Raw genomic sequence first — 23,894 nt, forward strand, 5'->3', positions numbered from 1 at the left:
TGCTTTTCCCAGGCACTTATTTTCATATGCGAATAAGGATATATTGAGTGAAACACCCCCCCCCCCCCCTATATTCTTGATAGTACTATTGAATGAGAAAAAAATAGGCTTAAAATTATTAATTGAACCCATGTAGCGAAGGATAACCCTCCACCTCCCAACAATTTATGAATTCGAAGATCAGGCAGAAAGGTTTTTTCATTTGATAATTTAAACTACCAACTTATCCTTCGAACCCCCCCCCCCCTTTTATAAAAATGAATTTAATAAATATCATGCATGTATTTTCGTTTTTCAATGTGGGGGCCAGGCCTATCCAGAACACCTTGACATGAGAGAGAGAGAGAGAGAGAGAGAGAGAGAGAGAGAGAGAGAGAGAGAGAGAGAGAGGTGTCTACATCACCTTATGGTTATACTCCAGTATTCCTAATCATGGAGGGGGCGTACGTTAATACTAATATAAACTTTTAGTAACAATCATCACAACACATATATTATATATTTTATAAGATTGATAAAAGCTGAAGTGTCATTAGGCTGGTCAAGTTGTTCCCATAGCAAGGGAATGGTCAACATCACCCCCCCTCCTCAAAGTGGAGGAGCAACCCCTCCTCGATACTACGGTGTCTGAATATTTATATCTATACATGTATATATACACATGTTCATCCTGCCCAACTACCTTTGTTATATATGTGTACCTGTAATTGTGCATCTATTACATATACATGTAATACATGTATATATGAACCCGGCCGTGGGGATCCGGGTTTGAGTAAGTCCTCAGTTCTCCTTGCTTGTCGTAAGACGCGACTAAATGGGGCGGTCTTCGGATGAGACCGCAAAAACTGAGGTCCCGTGTCACAGCAAGTGTGGCACGATAAAGATCCCTCCCTGCTCAATGGTCATAAGCGCCGAGCATAGGCCTAAATTGTGCAGCCCTTCACCGGCAGTGGTGAGGTCTCCATGAGTGAAATATTCTCAAGAGGGGCGTTAAACAATATTCAATCAATCAATCATATGCGATATAGAAAAAAAATCTGCCACCACAATGGTCGAAGTTTCAAATCGATCACAAGTTTTCGACGTTTTAAAGAAACCACATCTCGCTGGAAGATATAAATAATGATTTGCTGTTATTTCATTTTTAATTTAAACCGTTTTAAGAACCTTTGGAATCAATATCTAATTACTAATGTAGTAATATTTAATTTCAACATGCATCATATATGCATACATGCATGTACGTAAAAATTATGTAATAAAACTGCTTTTAAAAAAAAACGCATTATATTTGATATATTTGTATAAAAGATAGTTTAAAATTTAGCGAAAAAAGTAACAGACATCCCAACTATCTAGCTCTTGAGATATAACGTATCAGTACCCATTTTTGCCGAAAATGAACGAATTTTGGTCCGATTTTGTAAAAAGAAAATAAATTCGAGTTATTAAAGGTCTATGTGTATCTTTGATTTTATTATTTTTTTAATGCAATTTATTCTTAAATAATCTTATTTTGAAAAGACAGGACGTCCAAACATATTCCCATGACCTTTAAAAACGAAAGTAGAATAATTTCCATTCATCATGCGGTGGATTTTTGATCCGCCTCCGTGACTCGAAAGGCAGACATCATCTGCATTTATTGGGTGCAGATTTTTATAGCAAACTAGGTAACACATTAATTGTTTGACTGGACATACATGTATTTATTAAATCGCAAAGAAAGTAAAAGTTTATGAGGTTAAATGATGGAACAGTTTGCTTCAGTTCTACAACATGCAAAATATTGACTTTGTGTAACGAAAACGGCCGATTTCTGCATTCATTCTTTTTTAAAATTAATATTGTTGGCAGCCAACAACCGACACCATATTGATAATGAAAGAAGAATATTAATGGATAATTAAACATGCAAAATATAAATCTGGTTGTTGCATGCAAAAGTTTTTTTTCCCAGTTCTATAACATGCAAAATATTGACTTTGTGTATCAAAAACAGCCGATTTCGCATTCATTCTTTTTTAAAATTCAAATTGTTTGCAGCCAACAACCGACACCATATTGATAATGAAAGAAGAATATTAATGGATAATTAAACATGCAAAATATAAATCTGGTTGTTGCATGCAAAAGTATTAGTTTTTGCTAAAGTCTATTCATAATTTATTTCAAATCAACAGATTCCGCTAAACAGCTCATCTTTAACGTATATTCATGACGTCATAATAAAATATTACGTCATTTTCATGTAAGTGGGATTAGAAGAACATCCTAGTTGTGTAAATAAAAAGAATAATTAAGCATAGTATGAAAGTTGAAAAAATGAAAAAAATCTCGGCGGTATATAGCCAATAACGTCCCCTGTCCTTTCAGGCTTTTCCTTCATCTTATATAACACCCCGAAGCTTTGCAAGCAACTGAAACTATATGAAAATGTTATGCTTAACAGAGAGTAAAGAACCAATTTTTTTTTATGAGAATAGAAATCAGGAGCATTGTGTTGAGAAGGGGATTTCCTGTCAAACATTTTGATACACTGTTCTGTTACAGGCTATAAATATAAATGGCTATCTATAGCCAACACATGTGCTTCTATATACACTAACATGAAACACACTACACATTTACAGGACTTCGGAGCACAAATGCACCTTGCTTTAACTGCACAGTGCCACTTTCAATGGAGAACTCAATTCCTGCTTAGAATAGTGCGTAAACATGCCACATTAATCTGTACGTATTACCATCTGCAACATTGCATTAGAGTAATGTAAAAGCCCTTTACTCAAAATACACAAGAGCAAACATACAGCAAACAAAGGTTTTAAACTCTCTAAACTTCCAGATTAACCATGCTGCGCGATTGGCTGAATCAGATATTCAGGATCTCAGGTCACTAGATGTGATGTCATTAAATGTTAATGCGATGGTTTGTACTTTGGCATGACCTAGCACTTTAGAGTTTTTCACCTTTGCCTCTGCCAAGAAAGCTATGTTTTTGGTCCAGTTTGTGTCTATGTTTATCTGTGAAACAAAGTACATGGATGTCATTCAAAATTTCCCAATATTGGTCAGAGATGATCAATTTTAAACACGTTAAATGAGTTGCCTGTGCATGATGTAGCAGACAGTATTTAGTAAATTTATCAAACTGTCTCACTTAGTCATGCTAGTAAGCTAGTGTGATTGAGAGCGTTTGTGATGACATAGATTAAGCATTGAAGAGAATGACCTTGGCTTCGATCATACAGAGTTTGGGAAACTAAGCGAAGATCTGCTGTAGGTCTTCTTTCAACAATATTTCATTCAAATGTAAACACTGATTAATGAAACATTCAGTTTCTTAATTTGAGTCCATTCTTTAATAAATAGTACTGTAGTTTAGGCTATATAGACTGAGTATATCAATCTGGATTGCAGTTATAATACAGCACCTAGCTGAATAGTAGTGCAGGGGTCCCTGGTTCGATTCCCAGTCCAGCCACAGATTTTCTGTTTTCCTGTGAGAATATGTTATATTTGGTGCCTTTGACCACCCCTGGATTTCAGGTTAAAGTCCTGCCAGGGGCAAAAAGGATTTGGGTTGTGTGTCTTCGAGGGCAAAGAAAATTTAGGGATGGGGGTGTCACCGTGTGTGTGTAGTTATAGGGCTATATGGACCGTGGATATTAGCCTGGATAGCTCAGTGGTTAGAGCACCTGACTAGTAATGCAGGGGTCCAGGATGATTCCCAGTCCAACCATACATGTAAATTCTCTCCTTTCCTATATTATAAATCTACACAATATCTAAATTTTTCTAGATATAATTGAAACTTAGTAGGATGTTGTATGTTTTAGAACAATGATACTCTCAATCTGGATCTCCATATGGGTCTATTTGAGCATCTATATATAGACAACTAAATCCCAATTGACAAACCAATAAAGGTTCATATAACATTATCGATAGTTGTGTAAATTTTACGTCAGTATGATTTAACTTCAACATGCTGAGTGATTTAATGTGTTCAGAAAGAGTACAAGAGTCTGTACGTAAAATATAATTCCCTAAAACACATTGCCAATAAATACGTCATATACAAATTAGACCGGGATAACATCACGGTTCACCTAATCAGCTGTTTATCTGTAGACCCCATGAACAAGACCCAAAGGGTGTGAATTTGATTTAAGGAGTATGGGCGATTTTTTTGTTAAACATTCTTTTTTGTTGTTGTTATTGTTGTGATAAGTACCTGTGAATAGTCTTCTAAAAAACATATACACCATGGCGTCTATAGTACAATAAACACTGATAAACAGCCTACATTGGTTTTGAACATTCTGCTCTATAAAACATACAAAGACCTTCATAACAATAATATAGTAATACTTAGACCAATACTTACACTTTCATAGATATCTTCTGTTCCAATCACAATATATGTCTAATCAATATTCATTCATGATTTACAAATTTTTTATTTTCATTCACGTCAACCTCCTGACATAGGTGAAAGGTTAGATAGTTTCAGATTGTGTGTAAATAGTTTTTATCAACGTGTATATTTCCCTTTTAAATATCCAGTCAAATATAATATTTAAAAAATCTAATTTTGAATGATTAATAAAGGGAAAAAATTAATGCAAAAGAGTGAAAATTCGAAACTAAAGAAAACAACGCGATAAACTAATTACCCCAAAATACCTTAAATGGACCCCGCACGAATATCCTTGATATTGTGATAATTTAGTGTAATTTGGTTGCCTGAGCAGCATGTTTTATCTATTTATTTATTTTTTAATATATATTTACATTCATCAATGTTTTGTCAACTTTTCGAAAATAAATATATTTATATGGAAAGTTAGTCGGAGCATTAACACGTTTAAATCGTTTTAAGGAGGTACTCTACATCTCGTCATAATGGCTGACTTCCTTTTAAAACATGGATGAAAAATATAAATATAGCAATATTTGTCTATTCATTCAAATTATTATTGCCTAGCTGAGTATCTCAGTAGGTTAGCACGTAGACTGCTGAACTGCAGATCGCGGGTTCGAATCCAGCAGAGTTTTTTTTGTTTTGTTTTGTTTTTTTAAATGCTTTCACATACTGATAGGACTCCAACTTAAAAAAAATTATACAAAGCACTAAAATGACCAACGACTTGAACAACCAGATTGTCAAATTTTCGGGACAACCTGTCCCTTCTTCAGGACAAACGAAAAGAATTACATAATGTGGCCAATATTAACAGAGAATAATAACAAAAACTACATGTAAATACATCTAACACTACAACTACACTAATCTACAAACGTATTTACAACGCAGACTACATGGTGTTTTTTGTTTTGTTTTTTGTTTGTTTGTTTGGTTTTGTTTGTTTGTTTTTTTTAGGCTTGCCAATTAATGTTAAAAGCGGGGCGAATTAGGACTTCGTTCCGCTTTTAACATTGATTGGCAAGCCTACAAACAAAAAACAACCAATAAAAAAAAAAAAAAAAATAAAACTAAAAAAACAAATAACAAAAACACATAAAAAACACATGTAGTCTGCGTTGTAAATACGTTTGTAGATTAGTGTAGTTGTAGCGTTAAATGTATTTATATGTAGTTTTTGTTATTAATCTGTAAATATTGGCCAATATATAATTCTTTTCGTTTGTCTTGAAGAAGTAACAGGTCGTCCCGAAAATTTGACAATTTGGTTGTTCGTGTCGTTGGTCATTTTATTGCTTTATATATATATATATATATATATATATATATATATATATATATATATATATATATATTTGCAAATGTTCAATGAACAAAAAATATTATAAAGTATTTCAAACTTTTAATTCAAATATCTTTTAAACAATAGTACTGATTTGTGTGCATGCTTTATAGACAATTTGCAATAAAATACTGGACCTTTGAAAAAAAATTAAATATTAAATCATTTAATTAAAAATCACAAAAGTACGGTGGTATATTTAGGACATACAAATATTTTTTTCCTTCTTATGTTGGAAAATATTATCTCGTTCGCACGAGATTTTATCTCGTTCGAACGACTTATTATCTCGTTCGTACGAGATATCATGTCGTTCACACGAGATATTATCTCGTTCGAGCGAGATATTATCTCGTTCGAACGACTTATTATCTCGTTCGCACGAGATATTATCTCATTCGCACGACTTATTTTCTCGTTCGCACGACTTATTCCCCCCCCCCTTTTTTTCTTTCTTTTATTTTGTGTATGAAATTCCACTGTGTGATCATGAAAACTCAAACTTAAATGATGATAAAGAGGGTTTTAATTCATTCAACAGCTATATAGCAACATTCAACTTTCTATAATTGTGTTTTGAATTAAATATTTACATATGTTTTGCAGTAGGTGCTATATGCTTTCTGGATGACTGATACCTTTTTTATGTTATCATGTATCATTGGTTTAAAGTCCTCAATACCCAATGCCTCTACCAATACGTAGAAAGCCCTAACTTAGGGAATTTTACATTGCGGAGTGGGGGAGACGAATAATTCCATATTCAAACAAGGTTAAAGGACACATCGCATGTTTTTAAACTTTTTAATTTTTTCAGCAAAATTAATTCATTTCATGCCTAAAACTACTTTACATGTGTTTTAAATGAAACAGTTTGCGTAGTTTTCGAGTTTGAAAGCGATGAAATTCAAATCTTGCGATATGCATATTTTCTTCGATATTTTACGCGCCATTATCTGTGACGTCATATGTGACCTCGAGCGAGAATATTTGAAAACAGTTGATAGCCATTTCATAAACAGATTAGATTTAATTGACAAACAAACAATTATCACATTAACAGCTTGTAAATAACACTGCATTAGGGTGTTTTGTGCCGTTTAAGGGTGTACTTGCTGTCAGTAGAGAGGATTTGGACTGTGTTTTTTCCAATTTTCGAAGGAAGGTATGAGGGACAAGACGTGAATATTTTTTGTCGGCACAACGACTTTGCCATAAAACCCCCCAGTAGAATTTGTCCCTGTACTTTTTCAAACAAGCACTTGGACAAAGACGTAGATAAACTGCGAGAAAATGGTTCTATCGAAGCTACACACTGTTACATATAGGCCTACGGCATATGCTTTCCGTTCTGCTCTCGAATTCAATACACACTCGCACCAACTGACCTTCACCTTGTAACAACATATAGGCAGAACTTTGCTAGCAGTGTCTACCAACTGGTAGTTTTAAAAAAGAAATTTTAAGATAAAAGATAATTGAACTTTCAATTATAAATAATAAAATATAATATTTCCCGACTTTGAATTGAATTATAATGCTTTCATTTTTTTTCAAGGGACGCATACGTGTTTACAACAACAGCACGCCGCGCTCCCACTTCCTAAGTAACAACGTGTTGATAACAAAAAATAATGATTAGGCCTAATAAAATTGTTTTAATAAAATAATTTAAAAGTATTGTGATTTTCACAATAAGTTTGATCATTATTATTATTTTTTTTTTTTCGAAATGCACCCGTGACAGTAGGCCTAGTTGTCATAATCGTATCATAATTTAGGCCTATCTAACTTCTCCAAAAATAAATTTAATAATAATTGCACTGTTTATTTTAGAAAAACAACGCTAATTACAGTTGTTTACAGAAATGGCATTACCAAATTGTGTTTAGACAGTGATCCCAGGTAAACATTATTTACTCGCAAATTTATGCAGATTTCATACTCGCTTTTCTCGCTACATTTGGGTCGCTATTTGTATGCACTGGTGGCTAAAAGATATAAGACTCGGGGAATTTGTCGACATCGAAATAAATGTTATCCATGGTAAATAAATTAGGCCCCTAAAACTCGAGTTTTTAAAAATATCTAACACAACTTTTACAACAAGTTGATCGACGAAGGTCGCATATGACGTCACTGTACCACGTGACTACCTATCTAATTAACTAGGCTTTTTGAAATCGGGGCTTAGATTTAAGTCCGTATTGTGGCAAATTATCGCAATACTTCAGCGAACGAACTATTACAATTAATTTCTATAAGCATAAGGAAGACAAAATGCATATAATTCTGTATACTTTGAAAACACGAGATGTGTCCTTTAAGGTTAAGTTTAACCATGAGTGAGGGGTGTGAAAACCCAAGCGAGACCCATTTTAAATTAGTTACCAAGGTGTATATTCCTGTTTTGTTGGCTTCCAAAATACATGTATGAAATACAGAAAATATGTTGTTTTGTGTGAAATAATCTTATAAGGGACTTAAACTATAACCAATCAATTGGTCAATCATGATGTTCACCACGAAAGTGCAAGTGAATTCATGCACATCTTTTATGCAGAGAATAAATAATTTTAAGGATAATTCAAGTTGCAGAATTTATACTCCCATGACATTTGTTTTTTAACTTTGACGCCACCACCCTCGCTCAAAGAAATCAAAGAACGTATTTTTGATAGATATTTAAATGTGTACATGTAGTTCAGTTCTTTTTTTTTTTTGCAACGGTCCTTTTGTTTTTCAAAGAAATAACGAGTTAATTCCATTTACACAAAGGGTACTATTAGAGGCACATGATTAAAATTTCCAACTTTTCTCTCATCCATATTAAATACTGAAGTCAACTTCTGAATACCATAGGCTTTGGTCAGTTAATTATATAGTAAGCGTAAAGTAAAAAAAAAAAAAAAGAATACAAAAACTTATCTCGGCGAACAACATAATAAGTCATGCGAACGAGATATTATGTCGTGCGAACGAGATATTATGTCGTGCGAACGAAATATTATCTCGTTCGAACGAGACATTATCTCGTGCGAATGACATAATAAGTCGTGCGAACGAGATATTATGTCGTGTGAACGAGATATTATATCGTTCGAACGAGATAATAAGTCGTTCGAACGAGATAATATATCGTTCGAACGACATAAAAATTTTCCAACATAAGAAGGGAAAAAATATTTGCATGTCCTAAATATACCACCGTACAAAAGAATTCTTCAGCTGTGAATAAAATTGTAAAAATTACATGCAAGGTTTGCATGGAGTATGGATTTCAATCATAGAAAATAAAAATGGTATATCATGTTGGTCATAACTTGAAAAATACAGAACAGAATTAACTAAAGTCTAAACACATCTTTAATAATTTGATAGTTTGCCATTACAACCTCTCATTTTGGTCAAATACTGTCTGACGTGTTTCATACCGAGTGTTAGGCCGTTCTTTGCACACTGAATTTTGACTACGGATAACTCCGTTTACCTGATCAAGATATAAGGCTTGGGGGGTGGGGGGTGGGGGGGGGGGGGTTTACCGGTCGACAGGGGATGCGTAGGCTCCTCCTAGGCACCTGATCCCACCTCTGGTATAGCCAGGGGTCCGTGTTTGCCCAACTCTCTATTTTTATTTTTTTTTATTGATTTTAGGAGTTAAGAGGTTGATCACTGTTCGTTATCTTCATCTTTCATAGAGAATACTGAGATGTGAAATTTACATGAGACAACATTTCAGTAAAACAGTAATTAAAAAATATGCAAAATGTAGCACTTTAAATTTAACAAAAAGAAAAAAATAAGATGAAAATAATGAGATTTGTAACTTCACTAGACAAATTACTGAATAAACATGACAAAGTAAACAAGTTTCTCAGGAGCTTGAATCCCTCGGCTGATATAACTGGAGAGACAATTGTGAAGAACTCTAGAGATTTTTAAAATGAAGTAAAAATGGTGTTTAATTATGTGCATCTATTTATTTATTTAGTAGATAGGACACACACTTAAATTTTTAATTACACATTTGATATAGGACAGCAACATTTTTGTGTGTGTATTTTTAGAAGATAGGACATTTTAAAAAAAAAAAAATTGAAATATGGAATGCACCCCCCTAATGAATATTGACCGGTCCCTAAAACTGCAGTTTTGGGACTAAATAAAGTAAATTTGAAAGTTTTCAAATTCAAAATATTATTGTATACGTCCTCCACTTTTCATCCATATCAAATTTCTCTGGTGTAGCATACCTCCTTGATTTACAAAATTCAAATATTAGCTCATTTTCGTAGCTGAAAAAAAAAATCATGTCAAAACGCGAATAGCGAATATCTAAAACGCGCTTGCAACTTTCGCGTCATGTACAAGTTACAACGCGACGCGGAATTATTTTACATTATATAGCGTATATATACGTCACGGTTGGCCGAATTTCTTGACTAAATGTGCTCAATATTTAAAAAAAAAGAAAAAAAAAAAAAGTAGCTCATAACAATGAAGAAGAATCGCAGTAGACTTGTCCAGCTGCACTTCGGTTTTGTTTTGTTTTTATACCGAAACTTTTATGAGATATCTGATAATATATACATGATATCTAATATGTTTCACTATATATCTTATGAAAGTAACTTCATATGATAGACCTACTTTATAAAATTTATAAGATAGCTTGTAGAAATTCATTTATGAGATATTTTATAAAATATATAAGATATCTTATAAAGTATATGAGATATCTTTTAAAACACATTCAAAGGATATCTTATATGTTTTACATGATACCTTATGAAATATATGAGATATTTTATAAACTCTCTTTTGTAAGATATCTTTAAAAAAGGTTTTATGATATCTTATAAAATTTATGATATCTTATAAAGTTTCTGAGATATTATAAAATTTATTAGGATTTTTAATTGCATCTTGCTGTGTACACATAGTATTTAAGCCATAAGACAATAGTGTTTTGTATCATACTAGTATTTTCAGTAAAACCAAGAATAAAAGATTTTTTTTGGTAATAGCTATCTGTAAATCAGTCTTATCTTCCAGAAAATGCTTTTAGTAAAATTAAGAAAAATCTAATTTTCTAAAAATATGTGTGGTAAATTGGTAACCTAGCTTTCACCAAGAGATTTGTATGAAAATATAATTTCTTTTAAATAAAACATGCACTTACCATAGACTTTATGTAAAATTCTAGGTGAAATAAACCAAGCAGTAATCAAATCTCCTATGGTAGATTATTCTTATTTGATGAACCCTTCAAAATGATACGATGAATATAAAAATCCCACCATCCATTTAATTACTAGATATGAAATATGATCATTATACATTGAATACCTTAATGGAAGGAGATTCTAAAGGCTGTTCTTCTAATTCTCAATTTCACTAAGGTATCACATCACAGAAGGTTTATTATTTGTCCAGGCAATTTGCAAAAACTGCAAGTTCGTGGTAACTAATTTTCCAATTCCAAATCAATATCATCATGCATACTTTATCTCCCCCCCCCCTTCCGACTTACCCGTCATTAGCCATAAATGCAAAAAATAACCCAATAATCAGTAATTTAGTATTAAAGAATTACGCAACGAATTTCGTTTTAATTCATTTGAAGATTTATTTGTTCTTTTTTCTTAATCTGGGTTCCTTTGAGTTCTTTTGGGTAAATCGACGAGTCCGTTCTTGGCTCTATGATCTTGTGACTGTCAACTTCCGGGACTTTCTCAAGGCAGACGAATGTTTCGATAATAATTTCTTCAGATTGCACGACTGTATCAATATTTTTTTATCATGTTCTTTAGTGCTGATGATGAAGACCAAGATTTTCTTTCATCAGGAGGAGGGTCTGTATAAAAATAAACAGAGAATTTCTCACCGGTCAGCATTCGTGGAAAGCACGTTAAGGGGGTGGTTCTAGATACGTATTGAATTTCTAATATTTTTGCAGTATAGTAGACCTATGGAACTGTTTCTTACGACGGCACTTTAAACAAGAAACCGTGTGATATATTGTGTTTAAACACGTTAACAGTCGTCATACTTATTGATAATTGCTGATAGTCATCGGTTGTCATGTAAATAGATGGTTTTGAATATGGTTTATTTATGGTTCTCCCTCTTTATAGCTTATTCTATGTATGCGTGTTGTCCTTTCATGCCATTAATGGGCCAAAAATTGGAAATTAAACATTTATTTACTTGCTTATTCTCAGGTTTGGCTGAGTTACCTCACAGAAGGTCATTATTGATTTAAAAGAAAACCAAATATTTTCCTATCTTTACTGTAACTACCAACCACTTAAACTTTTCAGTAATTAACTTGAGATCCCAATGTCAGATATAGATTAAAAACCTACAACTTCCAATATGAGGAAAATGGGGTTTTCTTTTTCAAGTGTAACAGGAAGGGAGAAAATGCAATGGACCAGACCGGGACTCGAACCCAGGTTGTTGCCTTCAGGTGTGAAGACATTTAAGGATGGAGGTGTAGCGGTCAGCCGTGTTGATCGCCGGTGGCCAGCTAGCTCAGTTTGTAGAGCACCTGACTAGAGATTCAGGGGGCCTGGGTTCGAATCCTGGTCTGGTCCGTTGCATAAATTTTCTCCCTTCCTGTTACATTTGGTGCTGTAGACAATCCCCTTGAACTGACAGGGGAAAATGCCTGCCAGGGGATTAAGATCCTGGGTTGATGTCTTCAGGTTTGAAGACATTTAAGGAGGGAGGAATGTAGCGGTCAGCCGGGTTCGACTGCTGGTGGTAGAGCTCAGTTGGTAGAGCACCTGCAGGAGTCCTGACTAGAGATTCAGGGGGCCCAGGTTCGAATCCCGTCTGGTACGTTGCACTTTCTCCCTTCCTGTTACACAAGACAGTTCTAAGCCAAATTTAGAATTTTTTTTCAGATCCAAGCTGGCATCTCTGTTTGGAGGTGGAAGTAAAGGAGGAAATGAGTCCCTTACATACACTGCTCCGAAGCAGCCAAAGAAATCAGGTATTTATACTCAGTTCATGAAAGTATCGTCTCATTCAAATTATCATAGTTTAACAGTGACTTGACAGTTTGATTTTCTTTCCTGAAAGTTGTTTATTAGGGCAAACAACCTGATTCCGCGTGTATGTTTATTTATTATAGGTCACCAATGTTGTTATATGTCCAAATATCAACTTCCTGATTGAGATAAATTTATACATTTAATAGAAATATCAGTGAACAGCTTTATTACTGCTTTGATGAAAGCTGGTTACATGATGTATTATATCTTATAAAAAATGGAAACATTTCAGCAGTGCTGGAAACTTACTTTTCTGTACCATAGACAATTTGTCGACCACAATATAAAATTCTGTAGACCTGACTGATTTACTGTGGAACAACAACACTGTTTACTGTGAAATCATCATTGTTCGTGGGGGATTGATGTTCGTGGATTTCGTGGGTCACTCTTACCCATGAATTTACATGTCCTCGAAGATTTTTTTTAAACCAAGTAGAGTTATTTCTCCTAGTGCATTGTATCGCTTACCCACAAAATTACGTCCCCACAAATCAGCAAAATTTTGCTTACCCACGAACATCCCCCACGAATTAAAATGATTCCACATTATTTGTTAGTGATATTTTCTTTAAGCAGTAGTGGAGGCCAATAATAATTAATCTACAGAATGTCAAAAAATGTGTAATTGCCTTAAAGACTGCAAAGATTCATGTTATAGACAGATTTTTCTAAAAATATTCATCTCACAATAGACTGTACAAATTTTCTATATATTTTGTCTATTGGTCTACCAGTAATTTTGCACAATGCATCCGGTACTTTCACTTCTCAACTAAAACCTTGACAGCTACTGTAGTGGCCAAAAGGGGCATCTGTCATCTGACATGTATCCTTGATCAGTCACCTATAGGAAAATTAAAAGGACTTGCTTATAGCTAAAGTTAATAGATTAAGAAAATTATTTTTTTCAGAACCAGCAGGACAGTCTAGTGCAGCTCCTCAGCTTCTGTTTGCCACTGCAGTCCAAGCCTATAAATAGTATGTCAATATTCATTAGAATACGATGCCTGGAATTTAATTTGTATGATACGGTACGGTCTTCCTATCCTCTAAACTTCAGTAAAACATGGTTATAATATACCCCAGGGCCAGAGAAAAACAGGTCGGTGTAACTAAACTTGGTTAGATGTATATCGAATAAAAGTTATGGTTATATTACCAGTCAAGGTCAGTCAGGATTAAAGGTCATATTTACCCCCCAGAGGACTTTACCATATGGTAGGGGATATAGTTTAATTTAAGTTTAAACATTCATTTTATGATGATTTAAGATTAACAAAAAAAGTTCTGCGTCTTATATTAATGGTTCTTGTTGGCTTGGATATTTGCGTTAATGAGTCATTGATGTGGGAGGAAAATATAGTACCTGAGGAAACCGCCACGTGTCCAAGTCTGACCACATCACCCTCTCGTGATGCTTTCACTGCTGATCCTGAGGATCGAACTTGTGTCATGGCGGTGAGAAGCTAGTGCATTAACCACTATGCTACCCAGACATCCCAAGAGTTACAATATTTCACAAACACATCTTGTTGATGCGAAAAAGGTATTTTTCCTAAATACAAAAATGAAATAATTTTCAATGAGGTATAAATGACAATTGAATAGCTGAAGGTATGATGCATTCAGTTTTCATGTTTATAAGTAAGTCATTCTGTGGAAATTCAAAAACTTTACGGCATAACATGTTCAATTCTTGTACTTGTAGTGTTGATGGAAAGTATGCCAATCAAGGAAAATTGGGTGCAGCAGTTCTAGGCTCTCACTCCAGCCAGTCTGTAAGATATTTGTCAATATTAGACTCACTACAGCCAGTCTGTAAGATATTTGTCAATATTAGACTCACACTCCAGCCAGTCTGTAAGATATTTGCCAATATTAGGCTCTTACTCCAGTCAGTCTGTAAGATATTTGTCAATATTAGGCTTTCACTCCAGCCAGTCTGTAAGATATTTGTCAATATTAGGCTCTCACTCCAGACAGTCTGTAAAATATTTGTCAATATTAGGCTCTCACTCCAGCCAGTCTGTAAGATATTTGTCAATATTAGGTTCTCACTCCAGCCAGTCTGTAAGATATTTGTCAATATTAGGCTCTCACTCCAGCAAGTCTGTAAGATATTTGTCAATATTAGGCTCTCATTCCTGACAGTCTGTAAGATATTTGTCAATATTAGGCTCTCACTCCAGCCAGTCTGTAAGATATTTGTCAATATTAGGCTTTCACTCCAGTCAGTCTATGAAATATTTGTTACTATTATACTTTTTTTTTTTTTACTTCACTCAATCAACATACATATGCACAGAAGTAGATAGAAAAGAATATGAACATATGATATATATATATATATTAATTTACTGGTATGTTAATTTTCTTTTTATGAGAGAGATATCTGAGATCACTCCAGCCTATCTGTAAGATATTTGTTTATATTAGACTTTCATGCCAGCCTGTCTGTAAGATATTTGTTAATACTGTAGATTCTTTATTTTATGCAAATACCTAATATTGCAGAATGCCCCGTGGGTGTTAAATCATGTGATCATGAATTTGCGAGTGGTCTATTGATCAAGAGTATTAACATCTATTTCAGCAATATAGAAATAAAAGCGAGTCATTTTATTTCACATGTGGTGCAAGATATTTGTTGATATTTGGCTTTCACTCCACTCTAGGCTATATAAGATATTTGTTGATGAAAAGCTTTTATTCCAGCCAATCTGCAAGATATTTGTTGATATTAGGTTGTTGGTGTCACTCTAACAATTCCTGTTAGATACTAGTAATTTGTTGATATTATGCTCACCAGATATTTGTTGCTTCTCACTCCAGCCAATCATCATACTATTTTGTTTAGAGGTTTTATAGAATTTCTGTCTGCAAAAAATTATATTTGTGAAAGGTTAATGAATGTTCTTTTTATCTCTAATGGGGCAATTATGTTTTCAGTACAGGGTGCTGTTGTATGTGACCAAAAATCAGCAAGTGACAAATGCCACAATATCTCCTACGTTTTCCTACACGGTGAGTAGAAAATTCCTTTGAATGTTACAGGGTATTTTCTTTATAGTTAAAAACTTGTATGATATATCAGGAATTCATGTTTCACAAATTTTAATTGTAGGTACAACCAAACAATTATGGGAGCTTTTATGATGATCAAAGGCAGACATGGTCTTTAATGTTTGATTCGGAAGCTAATGCAGTCCAGTTTGCTAAGCATGTAAGAAGTTTTGATTATCTTAAATCATATTTTGACAGAAAAATTAACCTTTGAAAGCAATTTATGTGATATAAATAGATAATTACATAATTTAAATGGATTAGATCATAAAACAGTAACGGATTTTAATGTAGATTTATTATATACAGTCAGAACACTCTCTTATTGATAGGGGATATTGCTTTTGTAGGACTTCCATCTTTTATGTATTTTGTGATTAAATGAGCTGTGTTTGTATCATGATTAAATGAGCTGTTTTTGTAGCATGATTAAGTGAGCTGTGTTTGTAATGTGATTAAGTGAGATGTGTTTGAAGCATGATTAAGTGAGCTGTGTTTGAAGCATGATTATGTGAGCTGTGTTTGAAGCATGATTAAATGAGCTGTTTTTGTAGCATGATTAAGTGAGCTGTGTTTGTAATGTGATTAAGTGAGATGTGTTTGAAGCATGATTAAGTGAGCTGTGTTTGTAGTGTGATGAAGTGAACTGTGTTTGTAGCATGATTAAGTGAGCTGTGTTTGTAACGTGATTATAAGTGAGATGTTTGTAGCATGATTAAGTGAGCTGTGTTTGTAAGGTGATTAAATGAGCTGTGCTTGTAGCATGATTAAGTGAGCTGTGTTTGTAATGTGATTAAGTAAACTGTGTTTGTAGCATGATTAAGTGAGCTGTGTTTGTAACGTGATTAAGTGAGCTGTGTTTGTAGCATGATTAAGTGAGCTTTGTTTGTAATTTGATTAAATGAGCTGTGTTTGTGAGCTGTGTTTGTAACGTGATTATATGTGAGATGTTTGTAGCATGATTAAGTGAGCTGTGTTTGTAACGTGATTAAGTGAGCTGTGTTTGTAGCATGATTAAGTGAGCTGTGTTTGTAGTGTGATTAAGTGAGCTGTGTTTTAGTTTGATTAAGACATGTTCCATGAAAAATGCTTGTATTGACTCCCATTGGGAATGTCTTTTCAAAGTGCCAAACTGTGGTAATTTTTTGTGGTAACTAAAAATATTAACACTCAGGATCAAGAAAATGTAAAAAATAAAATTATGAAAGTATTCTTTCACTTTTAATTTGATTTTTTTAAAAATGGTTGCTAACATCACATTTTTATGACGGAACACTTGACGGAAAATGACATTAGCAATTAATAAATCTTCTGTTTACTAAACAAGTTATGAAATTATTTAACTACATGGCTCTCTTAATGAAAGGTTTAAATGTAATCTATATACATGACATCGAGACCAATGTTTGTTGTGCTTTAATAATGACCCAGAATCTTTTATTTTCTGTCAATGCTAATGTCAGTTCTTGACGGAACTTTTTTATGCTAATGTTATTGTTTGACGGAACAAACCTTGTGGAACTTTTTCGCAGTGATGTAAATCATGATAGACTATAAATAGTTTCCCATGACGAGTTTTTATTGCAATAAAATAGTCTTTGAATTCATAAACCGGTAGTTTGACGTACGATTTAGTACAAATAGAACGATTTCTTATGCTAACGTCACATGTTGCTAACGTCAGCAATTTTGACAGAAAGTCTATCACTTGAAGTTTTACACAAGTCTAGATACTTCATTCACTCAACCTGCCATGCACTTGGAAAATCCCATTACAACGCCCCTTGCAGGGAGAGTTGTAATAATAACAAAGAACCACAACTCTTACAAGGGTTTGGTAAAGAAGTGTGCTAATGTCACATTGTGCCGAGTAGAATTTGACAGAATGATGTTAGACCAAATATCAATGTAATTTCTTAAGTCAGATATTTTGTTTAAAGAAGATAAATCTGTTCTACAATTAGATTATGACTTTTAATACTTAATTCCAGAAAAATAATCAAAGCAAATTGTTTTGCAGTACATCTCTATGTACATATGTCCATTAGTGCTATGTTTGACAGAACGAAAGTTACAAAAACTGTTTACTTTGAATTTACTTTTGTATAATATGTTTTCATAAATAGTTTGCAATTTTTTTTATAAAGATTAAGTAAAAGTACATACATTTTATGTTACATTTTTTTCGCCCCTTGTGTCATGGCGGTGAGAAGCTAGTCCTTGTTTTCTTATATAAGTTGAAATAAAGTATCCGAGAAGTTGGGTACCACTTCTCACGGGAGTTAATTCTGTCAATTTTTCTCATATTTCAAACATTCATATACCAAAATAATTTTAACAATTTATGTGTGGCAAAATATTTTTGATTTTATAATTAACTCTAGTCCATTCAAGTTTGTAATTAACAACATTCTTTACTTTTTAAGCATATTTATCTTTAAATACAGAGGGGAAAAAATTGACGGACATTTATGCTAATTTGGTGGAATATGTCTTAAGTGAGCTGTGTTTGTAGCATGATTAAGTGAGATGTGTTTATAGCATGATTAAATGAGCTGTGTATATAACATGATTAAATGAGTTGTATTTGTAGTGTGATTAAGTGAGCTGTGTTTTAATTTGATTAAGTGAGCTGTGTTTGTAGCATGATTAAGTGAGCTGTGTTTGAAGCGTGATTAAGTGAGCTGTGTTTGTAGCATGATTAAGTGAGATGTGTTTGTAGCATGATTAAGTGAGCTGTGTTTGAAGCGTGATTAAGTGAGCTGTGTTTGTAGCATGATTAAGTGAGCTGTGTTTGTAGCATGATTAAGTGAGCTGTGTTTGAAGCGTGATTAAGTGAGCTGTGTTTGTAGCATGATTAAGTGAGATGTGTTTGTAGCATGATTAAGTGAGCTGTGTTTGAAGCGTGATTAAGTGAGCTGTGTTTGTAGCATGATTAAGTGAGCTGTGTTTGTAGTGTGATTAAGTGAGATGTGTTTGTAGCATGATTAAGTGAGCTGTGTTTGAAGTGTGATTAAGTGAGCTGTGTTTGTAGCATGATTAAGTGAGCTGTGTTTGTAGTGTGATTAAGTGAGCTGTGTTTGTAGTGTGATTAAGTGAGCTGTGTTTGTAGCATGATTAAGTGAGCTGTGTTTGAAACGTGATTATGTGAGCTGTGTTTGAAGCATGATTATGTGAGCTGTGTTTGTTGCATGATTAAGTGAGCTATGTTTGTTTCATAATTAATTGTTGTATATTTTCAGGTTGCTCTGTCAAAAGCCAACAGTGCAGGGGGAGAATTGTCCACTCTGGTGTCTCAGGATTTACAACTGGGTGATGGGACAGCTGTGGACAGTGGTGACATGGTGGAGGTCAAGTACACAGGCTGGCTTCTGTCCAGCAACACATTCGGACAGGTGACCACCTCTCTCATCATTTACTTGAAGAACTTTTAAATGAATAGCTACATTTACCAATGTTTTGTCATTAAAAACACATGGCGTTTCAATGGATTTCATTTGTTGATAAAAACACTCACCTTTCAAATTCAAATTTAAACATATGTATATCACAAAATTTCAAGATTGGCAGTATTTTTTGGGGAGTAATTTTTGTAAGTGTAAATTTAAGTATCCCCCCCTTTATTATTAATCAATCAAGAAAACGAAATTGAAATAAAATTACAGTCCCTGCAACATTGTTTCTCTAAAATATAGAATAATTATCATCTTGGAAGACATCATTTCTATGACGTTAGCATGGTATGCATGTGACCTTAGGTCAAACACATGGAAAAGAAATTCTGCGCATGCACAAACATTTGTGGATGCAGAAGTAATGTGTGGAGAATGCAGTTTGAAGTCTAAATCTTTGAGATATGGAATGAAAATGGTGGAAGGAGGAAGTCAATTTTAAGTTAAATCAATGTAAGAAATTGAAAGTTAAATCGGTTTAAGATTTATATAGGAGATGTGTGTTAAACATCAAAACTAAAATTGCTATGACATGGATTCTGCTTGATATGTAAAGTAGCATTGTGTCCTACAAACTATGTTGCCTATATACAATTTAAAATCATTTTGTGCATGCTTGAAATTTAGAAAGCAGACACTCAACTCCGATTTCGTCTTCAATTTCAGTTCCTTTACATCTCGCACATGATTTCTTGAGAATTGCTTATCTTTGTAATATTTGCCAAAAGATAAAATTCTAGTCATTGTCAGTGAGATGATGAATTCAAACAGACACCACTGGATTGCTTATAGCAAGTTTACACAAACTGTATCAGAGCTCCAGATAATTTTTTATCACAAAGAGTACATGTATTTACAGTTACCCCCTGATTTTCAAATAAATGCTCATTTGCTTTTCAGAAAAAGTTGAAAGAGTATTTTGTTTATTTACTGATTATCTTTGCTGTTTGCAACTAATACAGAATTTGAACACTTAATCTAAACATAATCAGATATTATGTAACCGAGTGTCAGACATACATGTACATGTACATTAAATTTAAATACCTCGATAATAAATTTCAAAATCCCAATGACAATGAAAAGTTTATAATAAAAAGAACTACAAAGGTTTTTCACCCGTAAATATACAAGTATTTATTGTGTAGTATTGAATAAAATTCATTAACACCAAACAAACAAAACTATTTGTCATATTGTAAATTAAACTGTTATATCCAAGAAACTAAAAGCATTTTTAAACAATTAATAAATATCAGTTTCAAAGTCTAAAGATTTTGTGACTTTCTATAGCATTTTTAAAATTTAGATGAACCTAATTAAGCTTATATATATTTTTGCACTTTGTTTTCACTGCAAATTACTGACGGATTCCCCTCACCTTGTACCGATAACCAAGAATTGGTTTTCCTCCATCTGTGTAAAACGAGTGCATGTGTGATAGAAGTTGGTAAAGAAATGCATGACTCCCATTCTCGCAAATGCTTTTGAATAGTTAATAAGACAATGCTACAGGAGCGACCTTTCAGTAAAAACTTTAAAAATTTTAAGTTTGATTGAAGAAGTATATATCATTTGTCCGGTTACATTTTCTGTGCTATGTCTGTAGCAGCAATCAATCATTTACGATTGATAATACAAGTTTTTTTTAATGTGCTTTAGACTGCACTCTGCCTGTTTATTTTATAAGAAAGAAGTATAACAATTAGGCTTATACAGTTGTTTTCAGTTATCTCTAAGCCATCTTTCAAATTGTCATTGTCATCTAAACATTTTTCATAGCAATTATTTCATGTAAGATCAAGTGCTGAGTTAACCTCTATTCATATGAATAGATAATTCGTACTTTAACATATTATACTATCGCAAGTACGCATTACTTTAGGAGTGTAAAGCATATTGCCTAATTGTACGCCTGATTTTAAACTTTAATACGTATTTGGTAAAGATTAATGAGTATTTGCGCTCATCCGCACCTTATCTGGAGTTCTACTGTATGGAGAGTTCAGTCTTGTTCATGTTGGATAACCTCTTCACTATGAACATAATAAATTGCATAAAATCTGCACCTTAAAATTGCCACTAATTGCAACTCATATTGCTTTCAATATAAGGAATAAATGTTAATGTTGTTTATTATCATTAGGGGAAATGAAGACAATGGTAGAAAGGAATAATTTCTGCATAATCGTCATTGCCCATCATACAAATGACCTCGCATAATCGTCATTGCCCATCATACAAATGACCTCGCATAATCGGCATTGCCCATCATACAAATGACCTTGCATAATTGTCATTGCCCATCATACAAATGACCTCGCATAATCGGCATTGCCCATCATACAAATGACCTTGCATAATCGGCATTGCCTATCATACTTCTGTTGTTTATACACTCCTGCATTAGATCATAACATCTAAAACATTTGTTATACAGTACAAGTACAGAATATGTTTGCCCAGAGTTTATTACTGGTAAATTCACATCATTGTACAGTACAAGTACAGAATATGTTAGCCTGGAGTTTATTACTGGTAAATTCGCATATGTTTGCCCAGAGTTTATTACTGGTAAATTCACATCGTTGTACAGTACAAGTACAGAATATGTTAGTCTAGAGTTTATTACTGGTAAATTCGCATATGTTTGCCCAGAGTTTATTACTGGTAAATTCACATCATTGTACAGTACAAGTACAGAATATGTTAGTCTAGAGTTTATTACTGGTAAATTCACATCGTTGTACAGTACAAGTACAGCATATGTTAGCCTGGAGTTTATTACTGGGAAGTTCACAGTGCTACTTTCTGTTAACTAATGATATTGATCTTATTTATTTGCAGGAATTTGATAGCAATGTTAAAGCAGACAAACTCTTCAGATTTAAAATAGGAAGTGGAAAAGTGATCAAGGTGACACATTAAACTGTTTACCAGCATGAGATGTAAATAGAATAAACTGTTTACCAGCATTCATTGAGATGTAAAGAAAACATCTGATTGGAGAGTTTTATAAAGGAGAGATGTATTACATGTGTTTATTTCATTTCCTGACTTTCGTTTTTAAGTCTGAGATAGGGTATAATGAAGTGTTGATTTTACAGGCCTGGGATCAGGGTGTGGTAGGAATGAAGAAAGGTTCTAAAAGACTTCTCGTTGTTCCTCCTAGTCTGGGATATGGAAGCCAAGGAGCGGGCAGTAGAATCCCTCCTAACTCAACTCTTATATTTGAAATTGAGATTGTACGAGTAAGTTCCATATTGAGTATCATGGAATAGTGTATTTTAATGAATTCTGGTTTACTGACATTCATGTATTGAATACAGTAAAACTTACTATAACGAACACAATTATAATGAATTCACTAGTATTGTGAAGTGATATTCATTCCCCTATGAGAGGAATATAAAGAAAATTTTGTTGAATATATATATGTAACAAAGTTTGGTTATTTGCTATTTTTCGCTGCCCCTTGAGGTCCGCAATAACTGTTTTACTGTACAATGAAGTTTGGTGATAACAAACTGATTTCACTGGCCCTGTAGGTTGGCTATAATTGTGATTTACTGTATAATGAAATTTGGTGATAATGAACTGTTTTTCGCTGGCCTTGGAGGTATGCTATAACTGTGTTTTACTGTATGATGAAGTTTAGTGATAACAAACTGATTTCACTGGCCCTGTAGGTTGGCTATAATTGTGATATACTGTATAATGAAGTTTGGTGAGAACGAACTGTTTTTCATTGGCCCTGGAGGTTTGCTATAACTGCTTTCTGTACTGGTTTACTGATATTCATGTTGTGAATACTGATTTAATGTTATGAAAATGTAAAATAGGTTAAAGTTGCCAAATCCTCTGAGCCCCAGAGTCAGTCTCCTGCCCCTGTAATGGATACCTCCCAGACTTCCACCACCCCCTCCCCAGCAGACGAGCTAGAGGACAATCAGACTGTCAAAGGGAGGACCAAATCTATCACAGAACACATGGCTCAGGTATCTCTCACAGAACACATGATGCAGGTATCCCTCACAGAACACATGGCTCAGGTATCCCTCACAGAACATATGACACAGATATCCCTCAGAAAACGTGACTCAAGTATCTGTCACAGAACACATGGCACATGCTTCTATCACAGACCACATGACTCGGGTATCTGTCACAGAACACATGACACAGGTATCTCTCAGAACACATGACACAGATATCCCTCACAGAACACCGGTATCTCTCACAGAACACATGGCTCAGGTATCCCTCACAGAACACATAACACAGATATCCCTCAGAAAACGTGACTCAGGTATCTGTCACAGAACACATGGCACAGATATCCCTCACAGAACACATTACATAAACATTATATTCTGATTTCAGTGCTTGGCTTTTAATAAGGAATATTCAGAACTTTTCAAATGCCCCACATATGTTAAACATTCATGTTAAGCAGAATTGATTAAAATTTCATTGTGCATTGGGGTGGGGTAAATATACGTATTGATAACACTTTGCACAAGTTTTAATTTTACAGT

General features: G+C 33.8%; 2 protein-coding genes across 16 annotated transcripts in view; one reads left to right on the forward strand and one right to left on the reverse strand.

Moving 5' to 3' along the window:
- Positions 1–4,682, reverse strand: part of LOC125679136 (high affinity copper uptake protein 1-like) — a 34,166-nt gene extending 29,484 nt beyond the window's left edge. For 3 of the 11 annotated variants that reach the window (XM_056155313.1, XM_056155314.1, XM_048918098.2), the window contains exon 1: positions 4,397–4,528. The gene's annotated coding sequence lies outside the window, so the exon portion shown is untranslated. Of the gene's footprint in view, positions 1–2,976; positions 3,031–4,396 lie in introns of those variants that run through there. The other 8 variants (XM_048918096.2, XM_048918101.2, XM_056155317.1 and 5 more) reach the window with 7 other exon arrangements.
- Positions 4,683–11,472: 6,790 nt separating this feature from the next.
- Positions 11,473–23,894, forward strand: part of LOC125681707 (FK506-binding protein 15-like) — a 40,078-nt gene continuing 27,656 nt past the window's right edge. For 2 of the 5 annotated variants that reach the window (XM_048921895.2, XM_048921896.2), the window contains exons 1-10: positions 11,473–11,632; positions 12,689–12,777; positions 13,753–13,819; positions 14,550–14,619; positions 15,791–15,865; positions 15,966–16,064; positions 19,147–19,299; positions 22,204–22,272; positions 22,464–22,607; positions 23,199–23,354. In XM_048921895.2, coding sequence (XP_048777852.1) covers positions 11,580–11,632; positions 12,689–12,777; positions 13,753–13,819; positions 14,550–14,619; positions 15,791–15,865; positions 15,966–16,064; positions 19,147–19,299; positions 22,204–22,272; positions 22,464–22,607; positions 23,199–23,354 — 975 coding nt within the window. In that variant the 5' untranslated portion in view covers positions 11,473–11,579. Of the gene's footprint in view, positions 12,778–13,752; positions 13,820–14,549; positions 14,620–15,790; positions 15,866–15,965; positions 16,065–19,146; positions 19,300–22,203; positions 22,273–22,463; positions 22,608–23,198; positions 23,355–23,894 lie in introns of all 5 variants that reach the window. The other 3 variants (XM_056155291.1, XM_056155289.1, XM_056155290.1) reach the window with 3 other exon arrangements.

This window comes from Ostrea edulis, chromosome 2, assembly GCF_947568905.1.
Source record: "Ostrea edulis chromosome 2, xbOstEdul1.1, whole genome shotgun sequence".
NCBI lineage: Eukaryota > Metazoa > Mollusca > Bivalvia > Ostreida > Ostreidae > Ostrea > Ostrea edulis.